At 41.1% G+C, this 25,156-nt stretch overlaps 1 protein-coding gene across 11 annotated transcripts in view; it reads left to right on the top strand.

Annotated features, from left to right (window-relative positions):
* Kyat3 (kynurenine aminotransferase 3) overlaps nucleotides 1-25,156 on the top strand; it is a 56,582-nt gene that overhangs the window by 15,423 nt on the left and 16,003 nt on the right. For 4 of the 11 annotated variants that reach the window (XM_010636658.3, XM_010636666.1, XM_010636659.2 and 1 more), the window contains 9 exons: nucleotides 2,616-2,674; nucleotides 3,435-3,579; nucleotides 9,392-9,541; nucleotides 11,640-11,726; nucleotides 12,132-12,257; nucleotides 12,349-12,469; nucleotides 19,170-19,246; nucleotides 20,993-21,082; nucleotides 24,765-24,951. In XM_010636658.3, the coding sequence (XP_010634960.1) occupies nucleotides 2,616-2,674; nucleotides 3,435-3,579; nucleotides 9,392-9,541; nucleotides 11,640-11,726; nucleotides 12,132-12,257; nucleotides 12,349-12,469; nucleotides 19,170-19,246; nucleotides 20,993-21,082; nucleotides 24,765-24,951 (1,042 nt within the window). Of the gene's footprint in view, nucleotides 1-2,410; nucleotides 2,502-2,615; nucleotides 2,675-3,185; nucleotides 3,254-3,434; nucleotides 3,580-9,391; nucleotides 9,542-11,639; nucleotides 11,727-12,131; nucleotides 12,258-12,348; nucleotides 12,470-19,169; nucleotides 19,247-20,992; nucleotides 21,083-24,764; nucleotides 24,962-25,156 lie in introns of those variants that run through there. The other 7 variants (XM_010636662.1, XM_019209378.1, XM_010636663.3 and 4 more) reach the window with 5 other exon arrangements.

Genomic DNA, 25,156 nt, shown 5'->3' with positions numbered 1-25,156 from the left:
AAAAAAAAAAAAAAAAAAAATGAAAGAAAGAAAATACACATTCTCAGCTAGGCACAGTGACACGTGCCTGTAATCCCAGCACTTGGGAAGCTGAGGCAGGAAGATCACCAAAGTTCAAGACCAGTTTGGACTATTCAGAAAGACCCTATCTCAAAAAACAAAAACAAACAAATCTCAACAGAGGCATTATTACTCCCAAGGAAGAGAAAATGGGTGCTTAGCAGGAAAAACAAATATTAGCTTTTACAATGTTTTATGACCATTTGAAGCTCAAACCTATTTGACAAAGTCTTGTTCCTATTTACTTGATAATTAGGAAAAATGTGTGAAGACCCCCCTGACAGAAGCCATGATGAAAAGGAGGTAGAGAAATGTGCAGAGATGGACTGTTTGGGCAGAGGATAAATCACATAGTGATAGTCAGAGAAGTGAGCGGGCTACAAAGACTGTTTGAAAAAGTAGAGTGGTTGAGGCAAGGCATTGGGATGATGAAGAAGAAGGCAGGGAGAGCAGAAGCAGAAGTTGCCAGGCTGGAGACAAGTTTTAAAGAAAGTCAATCCGAAACCGCATTTTGACCTTATCCATCTGAACGTTAAGTGGAGCTGTACTTGGTGTCTGATTATCTTCCGTGACACCACACCAGCATTTTGATAAATGAATCATGAAGCTCTCCACCATTGTTTCGGAGATGGTAAATGGCATTTGTTAGAATATCTTTTTCTCTCTGTCTTGTTGGAACTCTTAGTTTTTAATTGTTCGTCTCTGGAGTAGCATCCTGTTCAGGTGCTGTTAATCGTGATTCTGTTCTAGAGGCACCTTGGCCCCTGGAGAATATGTATGAGATTTGCTTCACTGGAGTTTCGAAGATTAAAAATAGGAAACTTTGGCATTTTTTGGTTCTATTATTGGGAATAGAATGATAACAATAGTCTATTTAATGACTAGTATCATTATCTTCCTCCCAGATTGAATTAAAATTGCTTTAATATTCTACTATAAAATTCTTTGTAAAAATGCTGTCCATCATTTTCTTATTTCCACTAGCTTATTAGTAATGAACTCAAAATTAATTCAGTACTTCTAAGAGATAGTTCATTCTTAATTTAGAATCTGAAGAACTAAAAGTTGTATGCTGTATGATAATTATAACTTCTGTTTTTCTACCACCGCCTTAGCTTGCTTGCTTGGTGTGAGTAGACCTGACCTAAATTCCTAATCGAACTTTCTTTTTGGTACCAGGGATCAAACTCAGAACCATGCACTTGCAAGGCAGACACAGCACCACTAAGCTAAGTCCCCCGGCTCCTAATCTACTTTTATTTATTTGCTTGTCTATTTTGGTACCTGGGATCGAACTTGGGACCTTGCGCTTGCGAGGCAGGTGGCGACACCACTGAGCTAAATCCCCAGTCTGTCCTAATCTTTTAAGAGGCAGTCTTCCGGTCAGATTTTTAGAAAGTCTTGTTTTGTAAGACCACAGATAACAGTAATTTCATGTATGGGTTCTATAGTTAGTCATTGGATTCAAATCCTGGATAAACCTGTTTGGGTTTGAAAGTTACCACTTTTAAGAACTTGGGCAGATGTGAAAAATTGGGTGGTCTTCATCTTCCCTGTGCCTCACTTTGTTCATATATCTGTGGCTCATAACAGAGCTACAGTATAGGGCTGAAATGTAGATTAACTGAGTAAGTTATGTGAAACACAAAGAACGGTGCTTGGCATATAAGCACTATTCTATCGTATTAGCTACTATTACTTGGAACCCCTTAGTGAGTCATTTTTTGTTTTTGTTTTTGTTTTTTTGGTACCGGAGATCAAACTGGGGACCTTGCACTTGCAAGGCAGGTGGCTGCACCACTGGGCTAAATCCCCAGCCTAGTGAGTCATTTTTAAAACCATTTGTTGCCATGTATGGTGTCACATGCCTGTAATTCCAGCACTTAGGAGGCTGAGACAGAAGGATCGCCCCAAAGCTCAAGGCCACCCTATATAGTGAGTTCAAGACCAGCCTGACCTTACTAGCAAGAGCCTGTCTCAAAAAACCAAAAACTTTTTAAAAACTAAAGTAAAAATAAAAACCATTTGTTGAGTGATTCCTGTATGCCATGCAAGGGATCCTTCATGTGAAACTCAGTATATCTTACTTTCTTCAGTGCACAGCTCAAGATTTTTTTTTTTTTTCCTTTTTTGGTACTAGAGATCGAACTCAGGACCTTGTGCTTGAGAGGAAGGGAGCAGAACCACTGAGCTAAATCCCTGGTCCAGAGTTTTGCGTTATTTGTTTGTTAGTTTGTTTTTGGTGGTGCAGGGATCAAACGGGATATTGCACTTGTGAAGCAGGTAGCAGCACCACTGAGCTAAATCCCCAGCCCCCTTCAAGATATTTTTTAAAATGACTTTTTAAAGTATTTTTCCTGTTCTCTTTAGCACATTTCAAGCTGCTGGGAGGTGGACTCTTCCTCAGATTTTTGTATTGCACTCCAGGGCTCCCTTCTGTGGTATGCTTGTCATTATGGTGATGCTAGGGAAAGGGAAGAATGACTCGTGATTTCCTGACCTTTCAAATTGTGATTAAAGAATTTCTAAAACTCTTTTAATATTTATATTTGCAGAAAATGTCTTCAAAATTGAAAAATGCAAAACGCATTGAAGGACTTGACAGCAATGTATGGTGAGTATTTTAATAATGTGGTGAAATATTTCTATATATTCTTGTTTCCTTATTTGGGAATTTGTAGCCTCATCTATAGTCCAAAAATAAAGCCCTTTATCTAATCCCTCCATTAAATGCTGATGGAAGGAAGAGAGCCGCCCAGACCCTGGTTTATTCGTTTCCCAAGTATGCAAGGCTCTGTGCTGCACCTGGACACATAGCAGAGAAAAAACAAATTTGGCTTGGAACTTACCTCTAACCCATGAACATTTCTCATTAGTTTTGCTAACAGTTGCCAAGAGAACATCACAGCAGATAGGAAATGGTTAAGTGGGGGTAGGTGGTTGAAATGTGGGCATCATGAGATTGAGGTGTGTAAAGGAGCCTTACTCAGGTTCATTCATTCAGCCATCGTTCTGTTAGGTAAATTTATTTAATGGATGGTAATTCTTTTTCTTCAGCAGTGGGGATTGAACCCATTGCCTTTTCACTAAGCCGTATTCATTCCTTTATTATACTTTATTTTGAGACAGGGAAATGCCTAGGCTTGAATTCACAGCCCTCCAGCCTCCGCCTCCCAGAGTACTGGAATTACAGGTGTGCATAGTCTAACTTTTTATTGGGAACTCTTTTAATCTGTAAAACCAAACTAAGTTTCTGTTTTTTCAATTTTGTGGTAAGACCATGCGACACAAAAACCAAACTTTGTAAACCTAAGTACTTATCAATACCAGCTTTTTGGGTTTTTTGTTTTTGTTTTTGTTTTTCCTAATTTTAGGATTGAATTTACCAAGTTGGCTGCAGATCCCTCTGTGGTGAATCTTGGCCAAGGCCTTCCAGATATATCACCTCCAACATATGTAAAAGAAGAATTATCAAAGGTTGCATTCGTTGATAACCTGAATCAGTACACACGGGGCTTTGTAAGTATATTGGGGACATATGAGGCATGAGCTTAGAGTTTATATTGTGTGATGTGCATGTGTTGTTATTTACATGGAATCAGCTGTCCCAGCCTGATGACCACAGAACTGTCCCTCCTGCTCTGTCCCTAGGACAAGCCTTCCCTAAGCTTCAACCCCTCTGCAGTTCTGTTTTCAGCCTTTCTTGTTCAAAATGTGATCTTAAGGCAACAAGGAAGGAAAAATATTCTCTTGAAGGATGTCTTTCTCTCATTAATGCTCAGGCAGCCTCAGCACTGGCCTCTCCACGTACTTTCCAACAAGTTGTTTTTTTCTTCTCTCTCCCACCTCAGCCCGCTCCATCCTTCTATGATGAAATGCCCATTTCTTAGATGGAAATATTCTTTTCAACTGCCGCATCGTACCTGTTATGCCTAAAAGCCATACAGTTGTCATATGGCTCAGTGTTTGTCTTTCCTTTTGTAATAGCTTGGGAAATGGAAAGAAGGAAGGAGGGAGTCCTACTTTTGTCTTTACTAAGTGCAAAAATCCACTGAGGGTGTCGCCATTGGGAATGAGGGAACCGGAAAAAGCAGTGAGACCAACCATATCCCAGGGCTTAACAGGGTGGGAATTCCTGCTTTCTGTGGAATCTTGCTCCTTGATCTACCCTCTATACCCCCATCTCAGGGCTGGGGGGGGTAGAAAATTGGTAGCACAAATGCCTAGAATGTTAGAATGTGTGAGGTCCTGGTTTCGGTCCCCAGCACCACCAAAAACAAAAGTTCATATCCACATCCCCATCTCAGACCTGCTCCACCTACTTTCCTCCTGGCCATGTTCAAGTCCGTGATAAAAATCCAGAAATGAACAAAATCAATAAGTAAAACTTTAGGGCTGGGGATTTAGCTCAGTGGTTCCGCTCAGTGGTTCCGCTGCCTGCCTTGCAAGTGCAAGGACCAGAGTTCAATCCCCAGTAACCCCCCCAAAAAAAAAGAAAGAAAGAAAACTTTAGCTAGATTTATCAATAAAAAGTAGGAAAAAGTACAACATGAGAAATGGAAAAAGAAATCCTTTTCAAATCATACAGACAGTAAAACAATATCATGAATAATTTTCTACTATGCATTTAAAGAATAAATAGTACCGAGCTGGGGATTTAGCTCAGTGGTGCTGCACCTGCCTCGCAAGTGCAAGTTCTTGAGTTTGATCCTTAGTACTAAAATAAAGAAAAAAAAAGAATAAATAATACCAGTTCTACACAAAATCATTCAGAAAATACAGCAGGATGAAAAACTTGCCAATGCATTTTTGAGGCCAGCATTACTCTGATACAAAACAAGATAAAGAAAAATATAATCCAGTCTAATATCCCTCATAAATATAAAAATGAAAATTCTAAGACTTTAGCGAGTCAAATTCAGAAATGTATGTGCATGTATATATGTATTTATATTTGTGAGTATGATATAAAAAGTAACAAACACGTACTGACCAAGTATGGTTTACCACAGGATGCAGATTTAATATCCAAAAATCAGTTATTGCAATTCAGCATATTAATATAATGAAAAAGAAAAACTATATGATCACCTTAGCATATACAGAAAATACACTTGACAAAATTCATCTCTCCTTTTTTTTTTTCTCTCTTTTTAAGGCAGGGTCTTGCTGCGTAGTGCAGGCTGGTCTTGAACTCACTACCTGCTGGCCTCAAACTCGAGATGGTCCTCCTGCCTCACCCTCCTGAGTGCTGGGATTGCAGGCATGAGCCACCACCACACCTCCTTTTTATTAGTAGTAGTATTATTAGTATTAGTAGTAGTACATGTTTGCAGTACACAGTGATTACATTCCGTGTGAGAAGTTGGTCCATGTACGTAATACATCTGAATTCTGCTGGTGATTTAGCTCAGTGGTTCTGCGGCCTGCCTCGAAAGCGCAAGCACCCAAATTCGATCCCCGGTACCAAAAAAAAAAATTTTCACTTCTGAATTCCATGTTCAATCTCTTTTCCTTCCTCCCACCCCTCTTCCTCGTCTCTCCTTTGTAATAAAATGCTTCAACTACTCAGGAACACTGTAGAACGGAACTTTGCCAACCAGTTGAAGGAAACCTATGAGAAACCTACATATAATATCTACAGATGACATAATGGGAAAAAGAAGGGTGTCCACGCTCACCATTGATACTCAAAATTGGCCAGGGATTTAGCGCAGTGGTATAGTCACGTGCTTCACAAGCACAAGGTCCCAAGGTCGATCCTGATACCATAAATAAACAAACAAACTAAATTGTCTAGATGTCCTAAAGAAAGAAAGATATTTGATTAGAAAGAAGAAAACCAAAACCCATATGCTGAAAACATCATGCACAGTACATAAAATATCCTAAGTGATTCTATAAAATTAGTATAACTACTGAATGAATTGTTCAGGACACAAGACCAATATACAAAAAACAAATACACTGGCTGGGGTTTAGCTCAGTGGTACTGCACCAGCCTCACAAGCACAAGGTCCCGAGTTCGATCCCCAGTACAAAAAAAAATTGTATTTCCATATACTGAAAATGAATAGTTGCAAAATAAATTTTTTAAATACCATTTATAAGCACGTCTAAACATTTAGGACTAAATTTTTGAAATATATATGTTCAAGTTCAGTACACTGAAACCACAAAACATTACTGAAAGTAACCCAACAAAGAATACAATCCAATTTAAAAATACACTTAATAAACATTTAATTTCTTTTCTTTTTTGAGAAAAGGTCTCACTGTGTAGTCTGTGTTAGGGAATTGATCATGTTAAAGTATTTTGTAACACCGCCATTTGGGGCTGGATTTCTGGGTTCTTCTACCCCTAAACCCTTGTCTTAAGTTTCCTTTTCCCCAAGACCATGTCAGTATATAGAACTGAAACTTAGAGCTTCTGCAAGGTGCAAACTTTAAAAGGCAACATGGCTTGTGGTAGGTCAAGAGCAGCCTACCCCACCCTAACAAGGTCTTCGGCTCCAAGCCCCATAAATAATAGGCCAGCATTCCTCATTTCTCTCTCTCTGCTCTTTCTCTCTGCTCCCTCTCTGTTCCACTCTCCCGGCTCTGCTCCCTTGAATAAAGTCTCCAGTTGGACCTCTCGGTGTGTGTGCGCGTGTGCGCGTGGCCTAGTTGTTGAGCATCGCTGTTCCCTTTCAGTCTGGGCTGGCCTTGAACTTACAGCAATCCTCCTGCCTCTCGGCCTCCCAAGTGCTGGAATTACAGTCCTGTGCCACCACGCCTGGCTGAATAGATATTTCTAAGAAAAAGAAATGGCCAATAAGTACATGTACATATATGGAAAAATGCTCAGGGTTGTCAGAAAAATGCCAAAGAAAACCATGATGAGAAATCACCTCACTGCAGTAATAATGGCTATTATCAGAAAATCAGAAATGACAGATGCTGGCAAGGATGAGAAAAGAAGAACTCTTACATGCTGTTTGTTAATGGTAACTTAAATTAGTGCAGCACTTATGAAAACAGGAGGTGCCTCAAGAAATGAAATAAAGGGCCGGGGATTTAGCTCAGCAGTTCAGTGCCCTGCCTTGCAAGCTCAAGGACCCAAGTTCAATCCCCGGTACCAAAAAAAAAAAGAAATGAAATAAAAATAAACCAAGTATAACGTACACCTGGAATCCTAGCACTCAGGAGACTGACACAGAAGGACTGCATGAATTCAAGGCTACCTCTGGCTACATAGTGAGTTCAAGGCCAGCCTGAACTACATAGCAAGAAATAAAATAAAATAATAAAAAAATAGTGTTTGATTAGGCAGCACATATACTATAATAATTAAAAAATAGACCTACCATATGATCCAACTAGCTCACTTCTGGATATATATCTAAAGGGAATTAAATCAGTGTATCAACAAGATACATGTACACCTATGTTTATTGCAACCCTCTTCACAGTAGTCAAGATGTCCAGGGCCAGGGATTGAGCTCAGTGATTCCACCACCTGCCTTGCAAGCACAAGGTCCCGAGTTTGATCCCTAGTACCAAAAAAGATACAGGAAAGATGTCCATCACCAGATGAATAGGTAAGGAAAATGTGATATATTTCCCAAGTAGAATATTATTCAGCCATAAAGGATACAATTTTGTAGGTTTTGTTTTTGTTTGTCTTGTTTTCCTTTTGGGTTTTTTGTTTGGCTTTTTTTGTTTTTGTTTTTGTTTTGTTTGACTTGGTTTGGTTCGGTTTGTTGTTATTTTACAGTATTGGATATTAAATCCAAACAGTGCTGGGCTACATCCCCAGTACTTTTTATTTTTATTTTAAAGCAAGACCTCGCTAAGTTGCTCTGCCTGGCCTCGAACTTGAGGTCTTCCTTCCTCAGCCTCCCCGATAGTTAGAATTAAAGGCATGTACCACCACGCTCAGCTGAAATCTTGACATTGTCAACAAATTGGACAGAACTGATGAACATTATGTTAGGTAAAATGAGACAGACATCGAAAGACAAACAGTATTCTTTCTGCCCCATGTGGAAGCAAAAAAAGTTGACCTCAAAGTAGAAGAGAGCATAATAGTAATTACTGAAGGGCTAGGAAGGGGAGGGTGAAGGGAGGCACATTCCAAAGTGCAGATAGGAGGAATGCATTTTGGTGTCGTGCAGCACAGCATGGTAAGTACAGTTCACAAATAAACTACTGTATGTTTTACGAAGAACTGGAAGAAGGAATTTGAAACCTCGAAAGAAGTGATAATGAGATGGAAGTGAGCGTCACCCTGATTTTTTCAGTACACATTGTATCTAGGGATTGAGATATCACATTCCACCCCACAAGTATATCCAAGCATTGCGTGTCGATTAAAGGAGCAAGCTTGGGCAGGGGATTTAGCTCACTGGCCCTGAGCCTACTTCGCAAGCTCAAGGGCATGAGTTCGATCCCCGGCACCACCTCCCAGAAAAGGAGGAAGCTTTATTTATTTATTGTGGTGAAGATTGAAGCACAGCCTTGCACATGCTGGGCAAGCACTCACTCTGCCACTGAGTTACATCCCAGCCCAAAGAGAATACTTGGAATAAGAGAATCCCTACTTGCCTCTGATTTACACAATTGTATAACCCTTTCTCTCTTGAACGTAGCTTTCCTCTGTAACTACTGTCCTGACTGTCAGCATGAATAATGTTCCGCTTCCTCCTGTCCCATCCTTGCTATCACATCAACACTAGTGCATCTTCGGCGAATTTGTTTCCCCCTTTCTTGTCTGTTGATTGGCATAACCTGTACAGCAATTGGGAAGATCAGATCAGGAAATTATAGTTAGTGCATTTTTTTTTTTCTTATTTTAACTGAGGAACAAATTTACTGTTAGAGATAGACTAAAAGTTCATTTCTATTCAAATAAAATATTTTATAATATTCCTAAACACTTCATTTTGAAATAAGATTTCATCATTAGCAAGTCTCATAACTTCATATAGGGAGTTAGGAGAAGCTTTTTTTTTTTTTTTTTTTACCAGGGAATCAAACTCAGGTCCTTGCACTTGCAAGGCAGCAGAACCGCTGAGCTAAATCCCTGGCTGGAAAAGCAATTTTTAATTGATCGCCATTTAAAATACAAATCTGCTGGGTGTGGTATCACACACCTGTAATCCAGAGGGTGAGGCAGCCTGGGTAATATAAAGAGGACTTAGCTTAAAAAAAAAAATGTGTTTTTCTTTGAATAATTGCAAATATCAAATACAAATTTTAAAATCATTACATTTTAGATCCATATCACCTCAAAGAAACCAGTTCCATGATCAAATTGAAGGGGTTTATTTCTTATTTTTTAATCCAACAGGGTCATCCATCCCTTGTGAAAGCTCTGTCCTGCCTTTATGAAAAACTTTATCCAAACCAAATTGACCCAAATAAAGAAATCCTTGTGACAGTAGGAGCGTATGGATCTCTTTTTAATGCCATTCAAGGATTAATTGATGCAGGAGATGAAGTAAGTACAGTAACATTATTGTAATATCCACGTTAATCGTTCATCCTGTCTTGAGTCTTCTGCTTACTTTGTTTCTTTTTATTTCAAAGTATCTTAGAATTCTGATGTATATACTATAAAGGCAACACATTTTCAATGTCCAGCTGGGTAAAATCTCTGTAACTGTAGCCCCGGTAAAGATACTGTGCATTTCCGGAATCCAGAGCGGCCCCTCTCCTTCCCCTCTTAGTCTGCGTTCTCCGAGGTGACCACTGTTCCGTCTTCCCTCACAGGTTTGTTCTCACTGCTCTTCTCGCTGACATAAATAGAATCAGACCGTACACACTTGGATCTGGCTCCTTTCATTTGCCGTTATACTACCTATTAGGGTCATCCTTCTTATTGCATTCGTTTATTCTTATTTTTATAGCCTACTCAGACAAAAGCAGATGGAAATAGGCTAGAAAAAATCCTTTGTCTTCATTGCTAAAATAAGCTTTGCTGTGAACTCGAGCAGCAAGTATTTGGTCTTTTGGTGTCTTTTCGCGCCGGTATCACGTTAGCGGTGCAGCTGTAACTGGAAGGCCAAGCCATTCCTGCCCGTACAGCACTGATGCGGAACCAACACTGGCCATAACCACCCTCATTTACCCCTCCAGTGCCCCTGCTTTGATATTTCCTGGTCTCTCTCATTTATCCAGAGTTTACTGAGGATCTCCAGTGTGCTGGGCACTCTGAGAGAGAAGGTTTTTTAAAAAGATTCTATGTGGAAGGGGTTTCTTATCTAATAGAGAAGATAGATTTGCAAAGAGGCACTGGATAAGCTGTGTCTGCAGTGAGAATATTTATCTTGATCTATACTGTGAACTTACTTGGAACTCGTAACTCTTTATCATATTATTTTTATAAAAGCCACTGCTACCTACTTTATGTTCTTACTCCTTTGCATCTGTAATTCCTTCCACTCCACCAGACAAAAAGCTTTTTCAGGAAATGTGAAAGATTGCGATCACGCTTTCATATACGTAATCTCTTTTAATCCTGCAACACAGTTGAAAGTTCCTTCTCATCTTTTCCTGTTACTCCTGTGCTGCTTCTCCTCCACTGTGCTCTGTTGAAATGTCCTGAAGTTCAGCTCTTGTCTTCTTTTCTCTAGTCTTTCTCCCCTGAGCACTTTAATATTTTGAAACTGCTTACATGTCATTTTCTTTTACACGGTCCTGTTTTATTTTCTTCACAGTACATCATTATCTGAAATTATCTGATTTACTGACTTGTTTTCTCGTTGACTGTGAATCTCATTCAATATAAATCCAGGAGAATTTTGGCTTTTTTGTTATGCAGAGTTGTTTGTTTTGGTGGTACTGGAAATTGAACCCAGGACCTTCACCCTGAGCTGTGGCCCTTTCTTTTCATTTTGCAACAAGGTCTCGCTAGTTGTTTTGTGCCCAGCTGAGCTTGAACTTGCAATCATCCTGCCTCAGCCTCCCAGATTGCTGGGATTATAGGTGAGCACCACCATGTCCGGCTGAGAACTTATTTCGTGCTATACTGTCAGCACCTAAATAATAAGTGCTCAAAAAGCACTCTTCAAAAAAATGGAGGGGAATTATTCCCGCCACGAAAGTAAAGGGTTTAAGATGAAGGGCATCAGCTGGGTTCTTTCCACTGTTTTTCTGGGTTATTGTGCTGTACTGAGCTCTCACTTTATACTGGGTTCTGTATCTGCACCACGTTAAACAGGTAGGTCCTCTTAGTCCTTAAGAACCTCACAGATGAAGACCTCTCCATCTTCTTGAGGGGAGGGCCCATTTCTGGTTCATTGGTACGGCCCCTCTCTCCACATAAATCTACTCATGCACGTGTAAAGTTTTACCGCTTCAAGCACACCCACTGCAAGCCTGTCCATAGATCTCCAAAAAGCCCAGGAACTCCTGACTTAGACTCTTTGGACAACTTTGAATCCAGGGTCTCTTAAATTCAGACATCAGTTCCACAAAGATGAGGCTTTCTCACTGTGGCATCTCAACTTAGAGACATCCTTGCTCATGGAAAGTACAAAATATTGGTGAAATAAATTAACGACTGTGTGCTGTGTCCTTACTTGCTTTTATCTCAGGTTATAATAATGGTGCCTTTCTACGACTGCTACGAGCCCATGGTGAGAATGGCTGGAGCAACACCTGTTTTTATTCCCCTAAGATCTGTAAGTTTGTCAGTCAATTCGTACATTGTAAGATTTTTTAAAAATACTAATTGCTTGGTCACCAATAAAGGTTCTAAATCTTTTCAAAATCATTAACCCTCTATGGCGAGTCACAGAAGCCCCTGTTCGGCTTCCGTAGCAGCGTGGTAACCACACTTAGAGCAAGCTCCTGGGAAGATGGGATGTTAGTAGCTGTCCAGGTGGACAGAGCTCACTTTCCCGTTAACATTGAGCAGAGCACTCAGGTCACCACCGTGCTCAAAGCTCGGTTATCTCTGTTCTTTAGTCCTCCTTTCTTCAGTGACCCCTGCCATGCCTTTTTTTTTTTTTCTTATTGTCATTTATTTGTAAGCTAGCAAACATGAAGTAATTTCTTTAAATCCCATCTTCGCTCTTCATGCTTAGAAAGCTGCTGGTGAAAAAAAATGGTCAAGTTCTGACTGGACATTAGATTCTCAAGAACTCGAAAGCAAATTCAATTCTAAAACCAAAGCCATCATACTAAATACTCCACACAATCCCCTTGGCAAGGTAAGCGAGTCTCTCTCTGCACAGGCCTTGACCTGTTGTCCGCTCACACGTTGAGTAGTAAGTGCTGTGCTCTTTCCTTCGATCTGTGCAGGTGTATACGAAAGAAGAGCTCCAACTGATTGCTCGTCTTTGCATCAAATACGACGCACTCTGTATCAGCGACGAGGTTTATGAGTGGCTTGTATACACCGGAAATAAGCACTTAAAAATAGGTACTGAGTCACAAATCTAAGTGTGTTTGGGCACATATGGAACAACTGATTGGAAACGACCAGCTATAAAATAGTCTTTATAATCAGTATGTGCGTGAGCACTTAAGAATAACATTTGCGTGAGTGATGCTTATAGCTGGAATTGATGAAAAGCTTGAAAAACGAATGGTACAACTTAGGGAGAGAGATTTCAGCTCACACTCTGAAACTGTGAAGCCAGAGAAATTCTACCTTTGCCTGTCTCCTTGGACTCTTAGTAAGAATCCTGATATTCCTTGGTACATAAAATACAGAGAGCGTAATTGTTCCCAGCGAGGTTCTGGACTAGATAATGCTGAACAGATTGTTAAAATGTGAGGCAACAGGGAGAAATGATAGGGACACTAAGATGTTGCCCCTCAGTTCTTGTCTTGGATAAAGTCATCACTAGCGGGCCGTCTGACAGATGCCAGCGTCTTGTAGGGCAGCCTGAACTGGGAGAATTATCAGCTAGCTGGGCTGGAAACTGAGCGTTTGCACCTGTCGTTCCTTTGCCTAGAAACTCTTTCCCCAAGTGCCCACCTGGCCTGGTCCCTCACCTCCTTTAGGTCTCATCCCTGTGTCACTTTTCAATGACCACCACATTTAAAATAGTTACACCTCTTACTAAAGCATGTGGTTGGTCTTTTTTTTTTTTTCTTCTTCCTGTTTGTTTTGTTTTTCTCTTTAGAGTCAATACCAGAAGCTATGCGTTTCACATTTAAACTGCAAAAGGTAGAGACTATTTGTTGCTGTTCTCCTCTGAATCCTCACTTTCCAGAACAGGGTTAGAAAACCAGTTGTCAAATAAATGAGTCAGAAATCGAAATAGCCAGGGAAGAATAGTAAAGGGTGAGGCAGAAAGAGAGAAAATTAAAAATGAGTGCATGTGTCTATATATTGGCTGTGCGAGCCGTAATTGTTCTTGTAGTGCAGTACAGCTGCCTGTAGAATAGGAGGAAGCAGCTGGTTGAGGGGATCAGAAAAGCAGTGGGCAAAGATGGAAAGATAGGCAGAGAAATTCAAACTGCATTCCCATTCCTGTCGGATAAGCTAGTGGTACTTAGGTATGGAGGCACTCAAGAGCAGGATGTACGTAAGAGAGGTAAGCAAGCAGTTTGATTCATAAGAGTGTGCTGGCGAAGCTGGTGCCAATGAGTTTGAGGAAACAGGGATTCTAAAGGCCTTTGTGTAAGAGAACAAAGGACATATACTTTGTTGCAATGGCCAGTGGTTCTGAAACTTGCTGGGCAAAGCACCTTGAAACCACAATATTTTCCATCATGAAATAGCAACATAATGAAACTAGAAGCAGTTCTATGCCAAAATTAGAAGCCATTTTTTCTGAGATATCTGACAGTTCAGAATCAGTGTAAAAATCATAATTCTATTCATACTTGTCTGGAACAAAGAGCAATTGAGAGAAACATGTTTGAATGTCTCTGATTCCATTAATATTCATTGGTCGGGACTCATTTGTTTCACAGCGCGTAGCATTCACCATCAGATAAGTGGCAGCAGTTGCCAGAGGCTTCAGAAAATTACGTGGAAAAAAAACCTTAAAACTGATTTTTTAAAAAAATTCTATATGTGAATTTGATCACTGCAGTGCCAATGATTACACTTTGGGAACTACTGCAAACAAGAGACAAGGCAGAAGAATTGTTTCCAGGATTGATTTTTTTTTTTTTTTTTTTTTTTTTTTTTTTGTACCAGGGATTGAACTTGGGTCCTTGTGCTTGCGAGGCACGCGGAGGAACCAGATTTTTTTGTTTTGTTTTGTTTTTTGAGGCAGGGTCTTAACTGTGTAGTTCAGACTGCCCTGGAACTCACTATGTAGCCCAAACTGGTCTCAAACTCACAGTGATCCTCCTGCCTCAGCCTCCTGAGTGCTGGGATTACAGGCGTGTGCCACCACACCTGGCTTTTTTTTTTTTTTTTTTTTTTTTAAATAAAGAGCCAGGTGCAGATCCTCATCTTTAGCAAATCATGCGCCTGGCAGGAGAACTGATACGTGGAATGCTTTAGAATCAGGAGCTGTAGGGCATCCAGCACAGCATCTACAGGTGGGAAGGAGACAAGTAAGTCTGTGGGGTCCATGGCCTGGATTACTGGGCGATAGGGAAAGGAGGAGCAGGTCTGCGGGCAGGAGTTCAGCCAAGGCCACTCCTACTTCTCGTGGTGTAAACTTCTGGAGTGTCACCGAGCCATACAGGAGGTGATACCTGAAGGTAAGTGGATTTATTAGGCCTGAGGATCGGGATCAGATCACAAAGCCATGTATTTTTGGCAGTCATCAAATTTTGGTGGGAGCTGAACCATAGTAAAGAATGATTATTTTTTCTTTTTTGTTTTTGTTTGTTTGTTTGTTTGTACTGGGGATCGGACTTCGGAGTTTGCACTTGCTAAGCAGGCAGCAGAACCAGTGAGCTAAGTCCCTGGCCCAAGAATAAATTTTCTTAAGGAGAATATTCTGTGTCCAAATTACATCAGAGTCCACCACTGCCCATTTTGTTGATGGCCTGGGTTTCAGATAATTTGAACCGTTTCCCAGTTGAAAAGTCAGTCCAACGTGAACAATGAATTGTTTTGCAGTTAGCTCGATTTAACAATATTCCTGATCACTTGAGATGATCTTGAAATGCATTGTGTAGACTTAGGAATTACAAGCTCACCAGGGTAAAGTGTAACAGTGCTATTTGCTGAGGATATGCAGGATCCATATTTTAAATTCAGATTTTTTTTTTTGTCATAACAACCCATATAGCTTTTTAAAAAGAACAAAATGAGTTCACTAATTATCTAGAAAGCACAATTGCATTACTGAAGCATAGGCATTCTATTAACTGTCATAATCTGCTCATGAAAGATGCAGAATAGCTCGCATCCATTTGCGGAGCTGTTTCTTGTATAACACAGTGGGGCTCTTCAGTGACACATCGTGACAAGAGCATCGTCTTGGTGTTGCTATGGAGGCCGTTTTCCCCAGTGCAGCTGCTTCATTGTGTCTCTAGTCTTTATCGGACTTCTGTTAAAGTCTAAATCATCTACGAATAACAGAGCTACTTTGGCTAAATTAAGCATTATCCACCATTGATGGAAGTATAAAGACTAGTTGCCTTTCAGCTATAACCTCAATCTAAATTTAAACTATAATTTAATTTTTCAAAGTCATCAGACCTGGAAAGTTCTGGAGGTTTTTTGTTTGTTTGTTTAAAGATTTTATGTTTGGAGCCAGGCGTGGTGGTGCATGCCTGTAATCCCAGCACTCTGGGGGCTGAGGCAGAAGGATCGCTGTGCGTTGGAGACCAGCATGGGCTACATAGTGAGTTCCAGAGCAGTCTCAACTACACAGTGAAACCCTGTCTCAAAAAACAAACAAAAGAGCTTTTATGTTTGTTTGTTTGGTTTCATCTTTGAATTACCACTTTGGTCTGCCAAGCTGTATGTGTTCATCTCTTTTGCCTGTATATCCACATGTACTTCTGTGTCCCCAAGTCTTCTGAGGTAGAGGGGACATGAGCTTCTAGATATTTTAACATTACTTAAGGTTATTTTTTTTATAAAATGGTAAGATTTGCTCTTTTTTTTTGGTACCGGGGATCACACTTGGGTCCCTGCGCTTGCAAGGCAGGTGGTGGACCCTCTGAGCTAAATCCCCGGCCCCTAAATTTGCTGTTTTGGGATCAGATTGATTCAAATGCTATTTTCTGATCAGTAAAGTGACATTTCAGTCGATAAAAGAAAACTTATTCCCTTGCCCCAAGTTATATGAAGACACTGATATTTGCAAAATTAATTAAAAATTCCTTATATGCTATTCAGCTGATCAGCTTACTCCCTTGGAGGGGGAGGAAGAAATCCACTTTTATATGGCTAAAATAGTCATTGATAAAATAGCTATTCTTCTAAATACTATGACTAGATTTGATATTTTGTGAATGAAATTTATGTCTGATATTAAAGTGAGTAGTTTGGGTTCCCTTTTATCTAATGTATAATGAAAGCATGTAAGTGCTCTGTTAATTTCTCTGGATAGTTCTTATGTCAAATAATTTTTCTAGATATTCAGAGGCCTTTTCTAGATATTCAGAAGCCTCCGGACTTGAGATGTACTTGTGCATTATTACATTAAAAGAAGTGATCCCCTGCCTTATACCTAACTTAGACTTTGCTCTGGTAAAGAAAGTGGGGCATGTGTCATGGTTCCTCCCAGAATACTTCAGAAAGAAAAAAAAAAATCTCAAAGGATATAGTTATATCAAATATCAGAATATTCCTTTTTCAAACAGACCTTCTAAATATATTCCTTATTTATCTTTTTTGATTTTGTTACATTCCACAAAGGCTATAATTATAGCTTATAATTTATGTAGCTTTCCTACTGTTAAAATATTGGCAGATACTTCACAATAAATTGAAATTACTTATTCATCATTTTGAAACTTCTTTAGCCGCCTTACATTTCAATAAGAAGATACTTGCTATGGAGCAGATACTTTTTAAAAAATCAGATGCTCGGACCCCCAGAAATGAATATTTATTTTCCCTTTGTGTGCGCTAGCACTCTTAAAACAGTATAAAAGTCCCCATGGTACTTCTAAAAACAAGTGAAGAACTCGTGAGGTTGCACGATAAGAAACTAACAGCTAACGTCCTTGAAGAATCCAGCCCGCAGTGTTATGGTGGCTTTCTCGGCAGATTCACAGATCATTCTCATTACACAAGTGTCCTCAGAATTCACAAACACTTGAGTTTCACACCTCCAGAACTTTGCCACCCTCATTCCCTGAGCAGCAAACACCTTTCCTTCCTCTGTCTGCCTGGCGAAGGCCAACATGTCTTCCATTTCGGCCCCACAAGAACCTGTCCACAGCACCCTCTTCCATCCTCGCAGACTCTCCGTGCCTACAGCCAATTCCAGCGCTCATCACACTTTTGTGGACCTCATCCCCCGTGCTAAAATTAAGTTCTTTGAAGGCAGACAAATTTCTTACCCACCTCTGTTTCTTCTAGATCTAATTTAGTTTAGTCCCTGGCCCCTGGTAATTGCTAATAAGTATTTGATGGGTGAATGAATGAATGAAATGAAAGACACTAATCAACTTGACGGTCTTTGTGCAGGTGATTCTCACTTATAGATACCACATCTACGAATGCATCAGGTCCCTAAAATTTATTTGTAACCTCAAAATCAATACTCATGGCCCCTGAAAGAGGAGCAGAAACGTTGGCTGACCCCACACATGTGTCCCAGTTGAGGCTTAACACAGGGACAGTCTACTTCTTTGTTTGTTTTCCTACCAGGGATCAACCTCAGTACCTTGTGCTTGCAAGGCAGGCATGGTGCTGCTGAGCTACATCCCCGGCCAGACGCTCTACTTCTTTAGCTCCAACTGCAAGGCTGTGATTCATGGCGACTCAGGCATTTAAAGCAGCCCAGGCTCTAAATGAAGTGTGCTCATGCTCCTGAGCGCAGGAACGCTACCACATGTAGCTAGGAGGATGTGTCTAGGTTTCAGCTTCATTCAGCTACAGCTTCCTAGGGGATTTTAGCTGAAGCTGAAGGTACAGGGCTCCTTTTAGGGTGGAAAAGATGATCCAAAATTGTCCTGATGGTCCCAACCTCTATGGGAATACTAAAGACCACTGCATTTAATGGGTGAATTACATGATTTGGGACCTATATCTCAATAAAGTTGTAGCAAAACACACACACACACACACACACACACACACACACACACACACACGTATAAATTAGCAGGCCTGGCACCAGAGTTCTGATTCAGTAGGTCTGGGATGAGGCCCAACCGCTTCCCTTTCTTACACATTCCTAAGTGTTGCTGATATTGCTAACATACTGAAAAACATGACTGACCGGATGTGGTGGCGCACAACTATAATCCCAGCACTCGGGAGGCTGAGGCAGGAGGATCGCTGTGAGTTCGAGACCAGCATGGGTTACACAGTGAGTTCCAGGTCAGTCTCAACTACATAGTGAGACCCTGTCTCAATAAACCAAAACAAAACAAAAGAATGACTCTAGGAAAGAAGCTTGGAGAAGCAGACTCACAAAGTGGGCAGAATAAAGGGGCGGTGCTTCGCGGTCATGAAGACCACAACCAAAACCTGCCACCGGGTCATTACGTCTGTGTAAACACCGGAAGCTTATTAAATCAATTCACATATTATTTTGGTAAAACACTGCAGTGTTTTAAAAACATTGCAGCATTTTCAGCTAAATTTAGGCTTAAAGTTATATTGTTTTTAAAAACCTAAGGCCGGGCCAGGGATTTAGCTCAGTGGCGCCACCGCCTGCCTCTCAAGCACAAGGTCCTGACTTTGATCCCCAGTACCCAAAACAAAAAACAAAAAAACCTACTGAAGCCAGGTGCGCTGGCGCACATCTGTAATCTCAACACTCAGAGGCTAAGGCAGGAAAATTGCGACTTAAAACCCAGCCTGGGCAATTCAGTGAGACCCTGTCTTAAAATGTAAAAAAAAAGATAAAGGCTGGGTATATAGCTCAGTATGAAGGCTTCGGGTAACTTGAAATATTCATGCTACTATCATTAATGTATTTTCATTGAATTCATATAACGTTCATTATAGTTTTAGATTATACTGAATACAGATTGATTGGAAAACAATTGCTTGACCTTTCCCTGCCCCTTTTCAGCCACTTTCCCGGGTATGTGGGAGAGAACGGTAACCGTAGGAAGTGCCGGGAAGACTTTCAGCGTGACGGGCTGGAAGGTGAGAGGCCTCGGAACTCGGTCCTGGCTGGGTGAGGCTTGGTGGTAGGGCGTGGAGAGGATCTGTGCTTCGCACCCAGAGGGCCTGGGTTCCATCCCCTCACCAAAGAGGAAGAAAAAAGTTGCTTAAAAATAGGACGGGTTTTCTTGTTTTTATAGAATGTTTTGTGTCTCAAATGCGTATATGCTCCGTCCAAGTCCAAGGCCAACCTGGACTACATAATGAGTCTGTCACAAGAAATGAATAGATAGATAAAAATGAATGCATACAGACTTAGTTTACATAGATCTTCATCTTTTAATTGTTCACTTATACAGCTTTCATGTGGAGCTTCATCTTGTTTGAGATTTAATTATTTCTTTAAAAGTAAGGAAAGTTAGCCAGTTCTGCTGGTGCATACCTTTTGTCCCAGCACTTGGAAGGCTGAGGCAGGAGGATCACCACGAGTTTGAGGATAGCCTGGGCTACATAGGGAGTTGAAAACCACCTGGAAAAGCAAGACCCCACCTCAAGAAACAAAAAACAAACAAAAGAAGAAAAGCCAGGTAATTTTTTCATTCTATTTACTTGGTGTTTGTTTTATTTGTTTGTTTGTTTGTTTGTTTGTTTGAGATACTATGTACAGATACTATGTAGCCCAGGCTGGGCTTGAATTCGTGGTGAATCTCCTGCCTCAACCTCTCAAGTGCTGAGATTACAAATATGCGCTACCATGCTGGGGTTTTTCTTTTGTTTTGTTTTGTTTTTCTGAGACAGGATCTTGCTCTGTAGTTCAGGCTGCCATGAACTCACTATGTAGCCCAGGCTGGCCTCGAACTCACAGTGACCCTCCTGCCTCAGCCTCCCAAGAGCTGGGCTTACAGGTGTGTACCACCACACCCAGCTAATATTTTTAGTTTATAAGTGATCAGCTAATTGTACTTTTTTCTCTACAAAGACAATTCAGGTTACTGCATAATAGTATAAAAAGAGAAAAAAAGTATTACCTAATATTTTGGCCCTTAACATGCTCTAAATGTTTTATATACACTGATTCCTTTCATTCTCATTACCACATCATCACGTGGGTACAATTATTATCCCTGTTTACAGATGATAAAACTAAAGCAGGAAAAAGTTAAGTGTTTTGCCTGAGTGTGCACTGCTATTAAATTCAAGCCAGCACAACAGTATGGGTTCAGAATCCACACACTTGAGCCCAGGCTGCATACCCTGTCGAGCCTCTGGATAGGGTCTTACAGGTCACTGCACTGTTTACTACAGTCACTGTCTGCCCAGTGGAAACTGAATCCTTTTCCAGCTTCACCTCTCCTGAACGTGGCTACCATGAACATCAGAAGGTGGCCTGCAGAATCCAAGTCTAGGTGTTTTAATTTCTGAAGAGTTCTACAGGGCTCCTTCATTCAGAGTTACCTCTGTCTGCAAATGAAACAATCTTTGCCACTGGCTCTTCTTCCTCTAGAAAAGGAGAAGTAGCAAATTAGGAGGGAGGAAAGGCTTATAAGTGATGTCAGGTTTTGTTCACCTTACAGAGACAAAGCTTAGTGATGAAGGCTGAATTAGTGACCACTTTCCCACCAAAGAGAACAGCATTGAGCTTCTAACAATAACATTGTGCTGCTTTCATAAAGTGAACATTTCTAAATTGCCTATATTTAACAGTTATATTAACTACTCCCTCAGATCTGCTGTTGATATACTATTGGATTATTTTTGAAATGTGTCTTTAATCTCTTCCTTTCCCAGCTTGGCTGGACCATTGGTCCTCACCACTTGATAAAACATGCACAGACTGTTCAACAAAACACTGTTTACACTTGCACAACTCCCTTACAGGTAGGTGATCTAGTGACTTGAGGTGGGAGCATGATTTGTTGGTAACGGTGTCACTTTTATATCAGGGATCTCAATTTAGTTCTCCCTTCATGTCTTTCTTGAGAAAGGCCTTCTAAAACAATTGGGAATTTAGGAGCAGACACGTCTTCACTGGTATCTAGATGTTTTGTTTAGTTTTAATATGGGCAGTGTAAGAAGTTACTTATATATGTAGCTGTTTGCTGCAGACTTTTGAGTATGGTCTATTACCCATCTCTAGACAGCTGTTAAATAAACCATGATCTAGCCAAGTATTGAAATATTATGACTGGGGCGGGGGATTCAGTGGTTCTGGCACCTGCCTCAAAAGCACAAGGACCCAAGTTCAATCATGGTAACAAAAAAAAAAAAAGAAAGAAATATTATGACTGTATTGGTTTCCTACTGCTGCTGTAACAGATTCCCACAAATTTAAAGCCTTAAGCAACACAAACTTACCTTACAGAGCTGCCCATCAGACATCCAGAATGTGTCCCAAAGGCCCTCCTGCACTGTTTCCAGAGACTCCTTGCCTTTTCTAGCTACTGGAGGTTCATAGTCACATCATTCCAACCTTTGCTTCCTAAACACAGCTCTCTCAGTGGCTCTAACTCAGCTGCCTCTCTCCCTCACATGGACCCTTGTGATTGTTTTGGGCCCACTGGATAACCTCTGGAAATCAAGGTCTTTAATTTAAATCACACCTGCAGTCTTTAACGTTGCAAGCTAATGTGTTTACAGGTTATGAGTTTTAAGATATGGACATCTTGTAAGGTCATTATTCTACCAGAGGGGCTGTTTAAAAAGAAAAATAGAAAAGGAATGCAGAAATTCTATAATTACCGATAGGAAGGGACATATTGTTTCTATTCATGTATATATTTGCAGAAGCAGGATCTACATTCTGTGAATAACCAAAATACTGAAACGGCAATTACTAGGATAAAAGAATTAAGGGTATTGGCTACACTGAATTTGACTTTTTGTTTCCTGTGAAGAATACTAACTAAGCCGGGCGTGGTAGCGCACACCTGTAATCCCAGCACTCGGGAGGCTGAGGCAGGAGGATCGCTGTGCATTTGAGACCAGCCTGGGTTACATAGTGAGTTCCAGGTCAGTCTCAACTACACAGTGAGGCCCTGTCTCAAAAAACAAAAACAAAAACAAAAAAGAAGAATACTTACCGAGAACTGGGGTTGGTGGAGCGCACCTGTAAACCCCGCAGTCCAGAGGCTCCAGAGGGTATGCAGCCTGGGCTCAAAAAGAAAACAAAAAAAAGGATGTTTACCTAAAAGAATTAAGAATTCAGCTCTCTAAAGTAATAGCACGACAAAGGCTAGTTCTGACACTTTTTAATGTATTTTCATTGCATATTAAATTCATTTTGTCCTCTCAAAATAAATTCATTTATTTCTTTCACATATGAGTGCTGAAGATGCAACATACAGAAATGCCTGCACTTGGTTGGGTAGCTTCAGGCCTCATTGGGGGACCCAAATAATATTTTTAAAATACAGTGTGTCAGATGTTAAGAGATATGAAGAGGAAAAATAGGAGGATACAAAGTGCCAAGCGGAGGAAATGGGGTAATCTTTGGGAGCCTCCCGGGAGTGGTCGCTTCTGAGCAGCAAGCTGCACATTGCTATAGGGAACGAACAAGTTGGTAAAAAAAAAAATAATAATATAGGTGAAAACCTAGGCCATCTTTTCTGAACCATCCTGTTCTCCCTTTCCGTGCTCGCTTCGCCAGCACATATACTGATTCTCCTTTGCGGCAAGATGCCCCGTTTCGCCCTCAGAGAACTACATTTGGAGACTGGCCTGTGGTTTCCTCCGATGGGAAATCACTAATTGTGTTTCGTTGCAGAATTTTTCTGCCACGAAGCCTCCAGTGCTGTGCTGCCCCTTTGGCCTCTGTCTCGTCTCTCGGCGTGCTGTGTCTCTCGCTCCTCATCAGCCACTCCGGACCCCTCTCTTTTCTCCCGACAGAATAAATTGCGTTCTCCCCTTCCCATTTATCTGTCTCTCTTTCACCCCTCCCGTCAATAAGCTCCACGAAGGCAAGGATCCCAGCTGCCTTGTTAACTGTTTAATTCCTGGCTCTTTTCCTTAACACACGTCCTCAGCGTGGACTCACTGAGTCAATCAGCTTTTCCTTTACTTGTTGGCACCTCTTACTTCTGATCAGTTTCTCAGTCTGAGCCTCTGTCTCTCACTCCCAGCTCTCTGGGTCTCATTCCTGGGTCTCTGCTGCTTGGTTTGCCCTGGTACTGTTATTTCGGGTCCTCCCCCTGTCCATTGCCCGCCCAGCTCCCGGCCTCTGCGTGTGCAGATCTCTGCCCTCTGTGCTCACCCTGATTCCCAGACACCTCCCTGATTGTTGATGTCTCTGTCGGCCCAGGCTCCGATGACGAGGGATCACAGAGGGCGCGGCCTGTGAACAAGAGCCGCAGATCTCTCAGTTCCGGAGGCTGGCAGTCCTAGATGGAGCAGATTCCATGTCTAAGGATGGCCTGCTTCCTTTTCATCTTTTCACTGCATCCTCCTGTGAGGGACGTGGAAGCCACCTTTCTCTTTTATTTTTTTATATCTTTATTCAGTCTTTTTTTTTTTTTTTTTTTTTGAGACCGGTTCTCACTCTATTGTTCAGGCTGCCTTGAACTCACTATGTAGCCCAGGCTGACCTCAGATTTGCAAGGATCCTTCTGCCTCAGCCTCCAAGTGCTGGGATTAGAGGTGTGGCCCACCATGCCCAGCAATGTCTTTTCTAAGGGTGTTAATAGTATTTATGGAAGATCTCTTCTCCTGACCTAATTGCCTCCCAAAGGCTGCACCTCCTACTACCGTTACCACACAGACAGGGGAATACACACTGTAGCTCCTCTGCGCTTAACAACACTGGATTTTTTCTTGGCCCAGTTTCCCTCCTGGCTCTTCTGACGTGCTTGAAGGGTGGTAGAGGAGTCACCTGCACACTCCAGAAACTCACTTGTAATCCTGTCTGTCTCAGGCAGCTTTCCTGGGATATAAATGATTATAGCAAGGATTCGTACCCTCAGGCAAAGGAAGGAGGTACATTTCGTTCTCACTGTGTCCACCAACGCAGTGGGGACGGCTGACTCTTCATGAGTCCTCTGGTCATTTTTCACACTTGGCTTTAGCCAGTCATTCTACAGCTTCAGTAAAAGCCAACTTAGCATCTCTTTGTTACCAAGTAAGTTATCGTTGTATCATTCCTCTTCTTTTGTTTGGTTGTTTGTTTTGTTTTTTGAGACAGGATCTCCCTATGTGGCTGAGACAGACCTGGAACTCACTATGTAGCCCAGGTTGGTCTCGAACTCACAGCGATCCTCCTGCCTCAGCCTCCCGAGTGCTGGGATTACAGGCGTGCGCCACCGCGCCCGGCCTTATCATTCCTCTTTTCAATGTGGATTTTCATGACTCATTTTTGGCTCATCACATCAGATTTAATCAATTACGTGTGACTGGTCCCTCCATTAAGCTGTGGGGTTTGATATAGGTTTACAGGGATGCAACTGTTATTTCCTGAGTGACCTTTTTACCAAAAATTTAACTCAAATGATCTTTATTTATTGTACCAAAAAACTAAGCAATGACTAATAGTACCACATTTCCTTTCCACATTTTCAACCTTAACACACAGGAAGCCTTGGCTCAAGCTCTCTGGATTGACCTCAAGCGCATGGATGACCCAGAGTGTTACTTTAATTCTTTGCCAAAAGAATTGGAAGTAAAAAGAGATCGGATGGTACATTTACTTGAAAGTGTCGGCCTGAAACCCATAGTTCCCGATGGAGGGTACTTCATCATTGCTGATGTGTCTTCATTAGGTTGGTAAAGGTTTGTAATTATTTCAACTATATACAGACTCATGTAAAGTTGTAACAAAATTATGCAGAACAGGTTAGTATCACAGCCATCACAGCCTTTTTATATAAAAGAGGGTAGATCTCAACAGTTAACATTTTCTGCAATTATCATTACTTTCAGGATTTCTACCTGAAATGTGGCTGTTGCTAAATTACTGTGGCGTTG

This window comes from Fukomys damarensis, unplaced genomic scaffold (assembly GCF_012274545.1).
Source record: "Fukomys damarensis isolate Sample0158 unplaced genomic scaffold, DMR_v1.0_HiC HiC_scaffold_33, whole genome shotgun sequence".
Taxonomy (NCBI): domain Eukaryota; kingdom Metazoa; phylum Chordata; class Mammalia; order Rodentia; family Bathyergidae; genus Fukomys; species Fukomys damarensis.
This window is presented reverse-complemented; position numbering and strand designations above follow the sequence as displayed.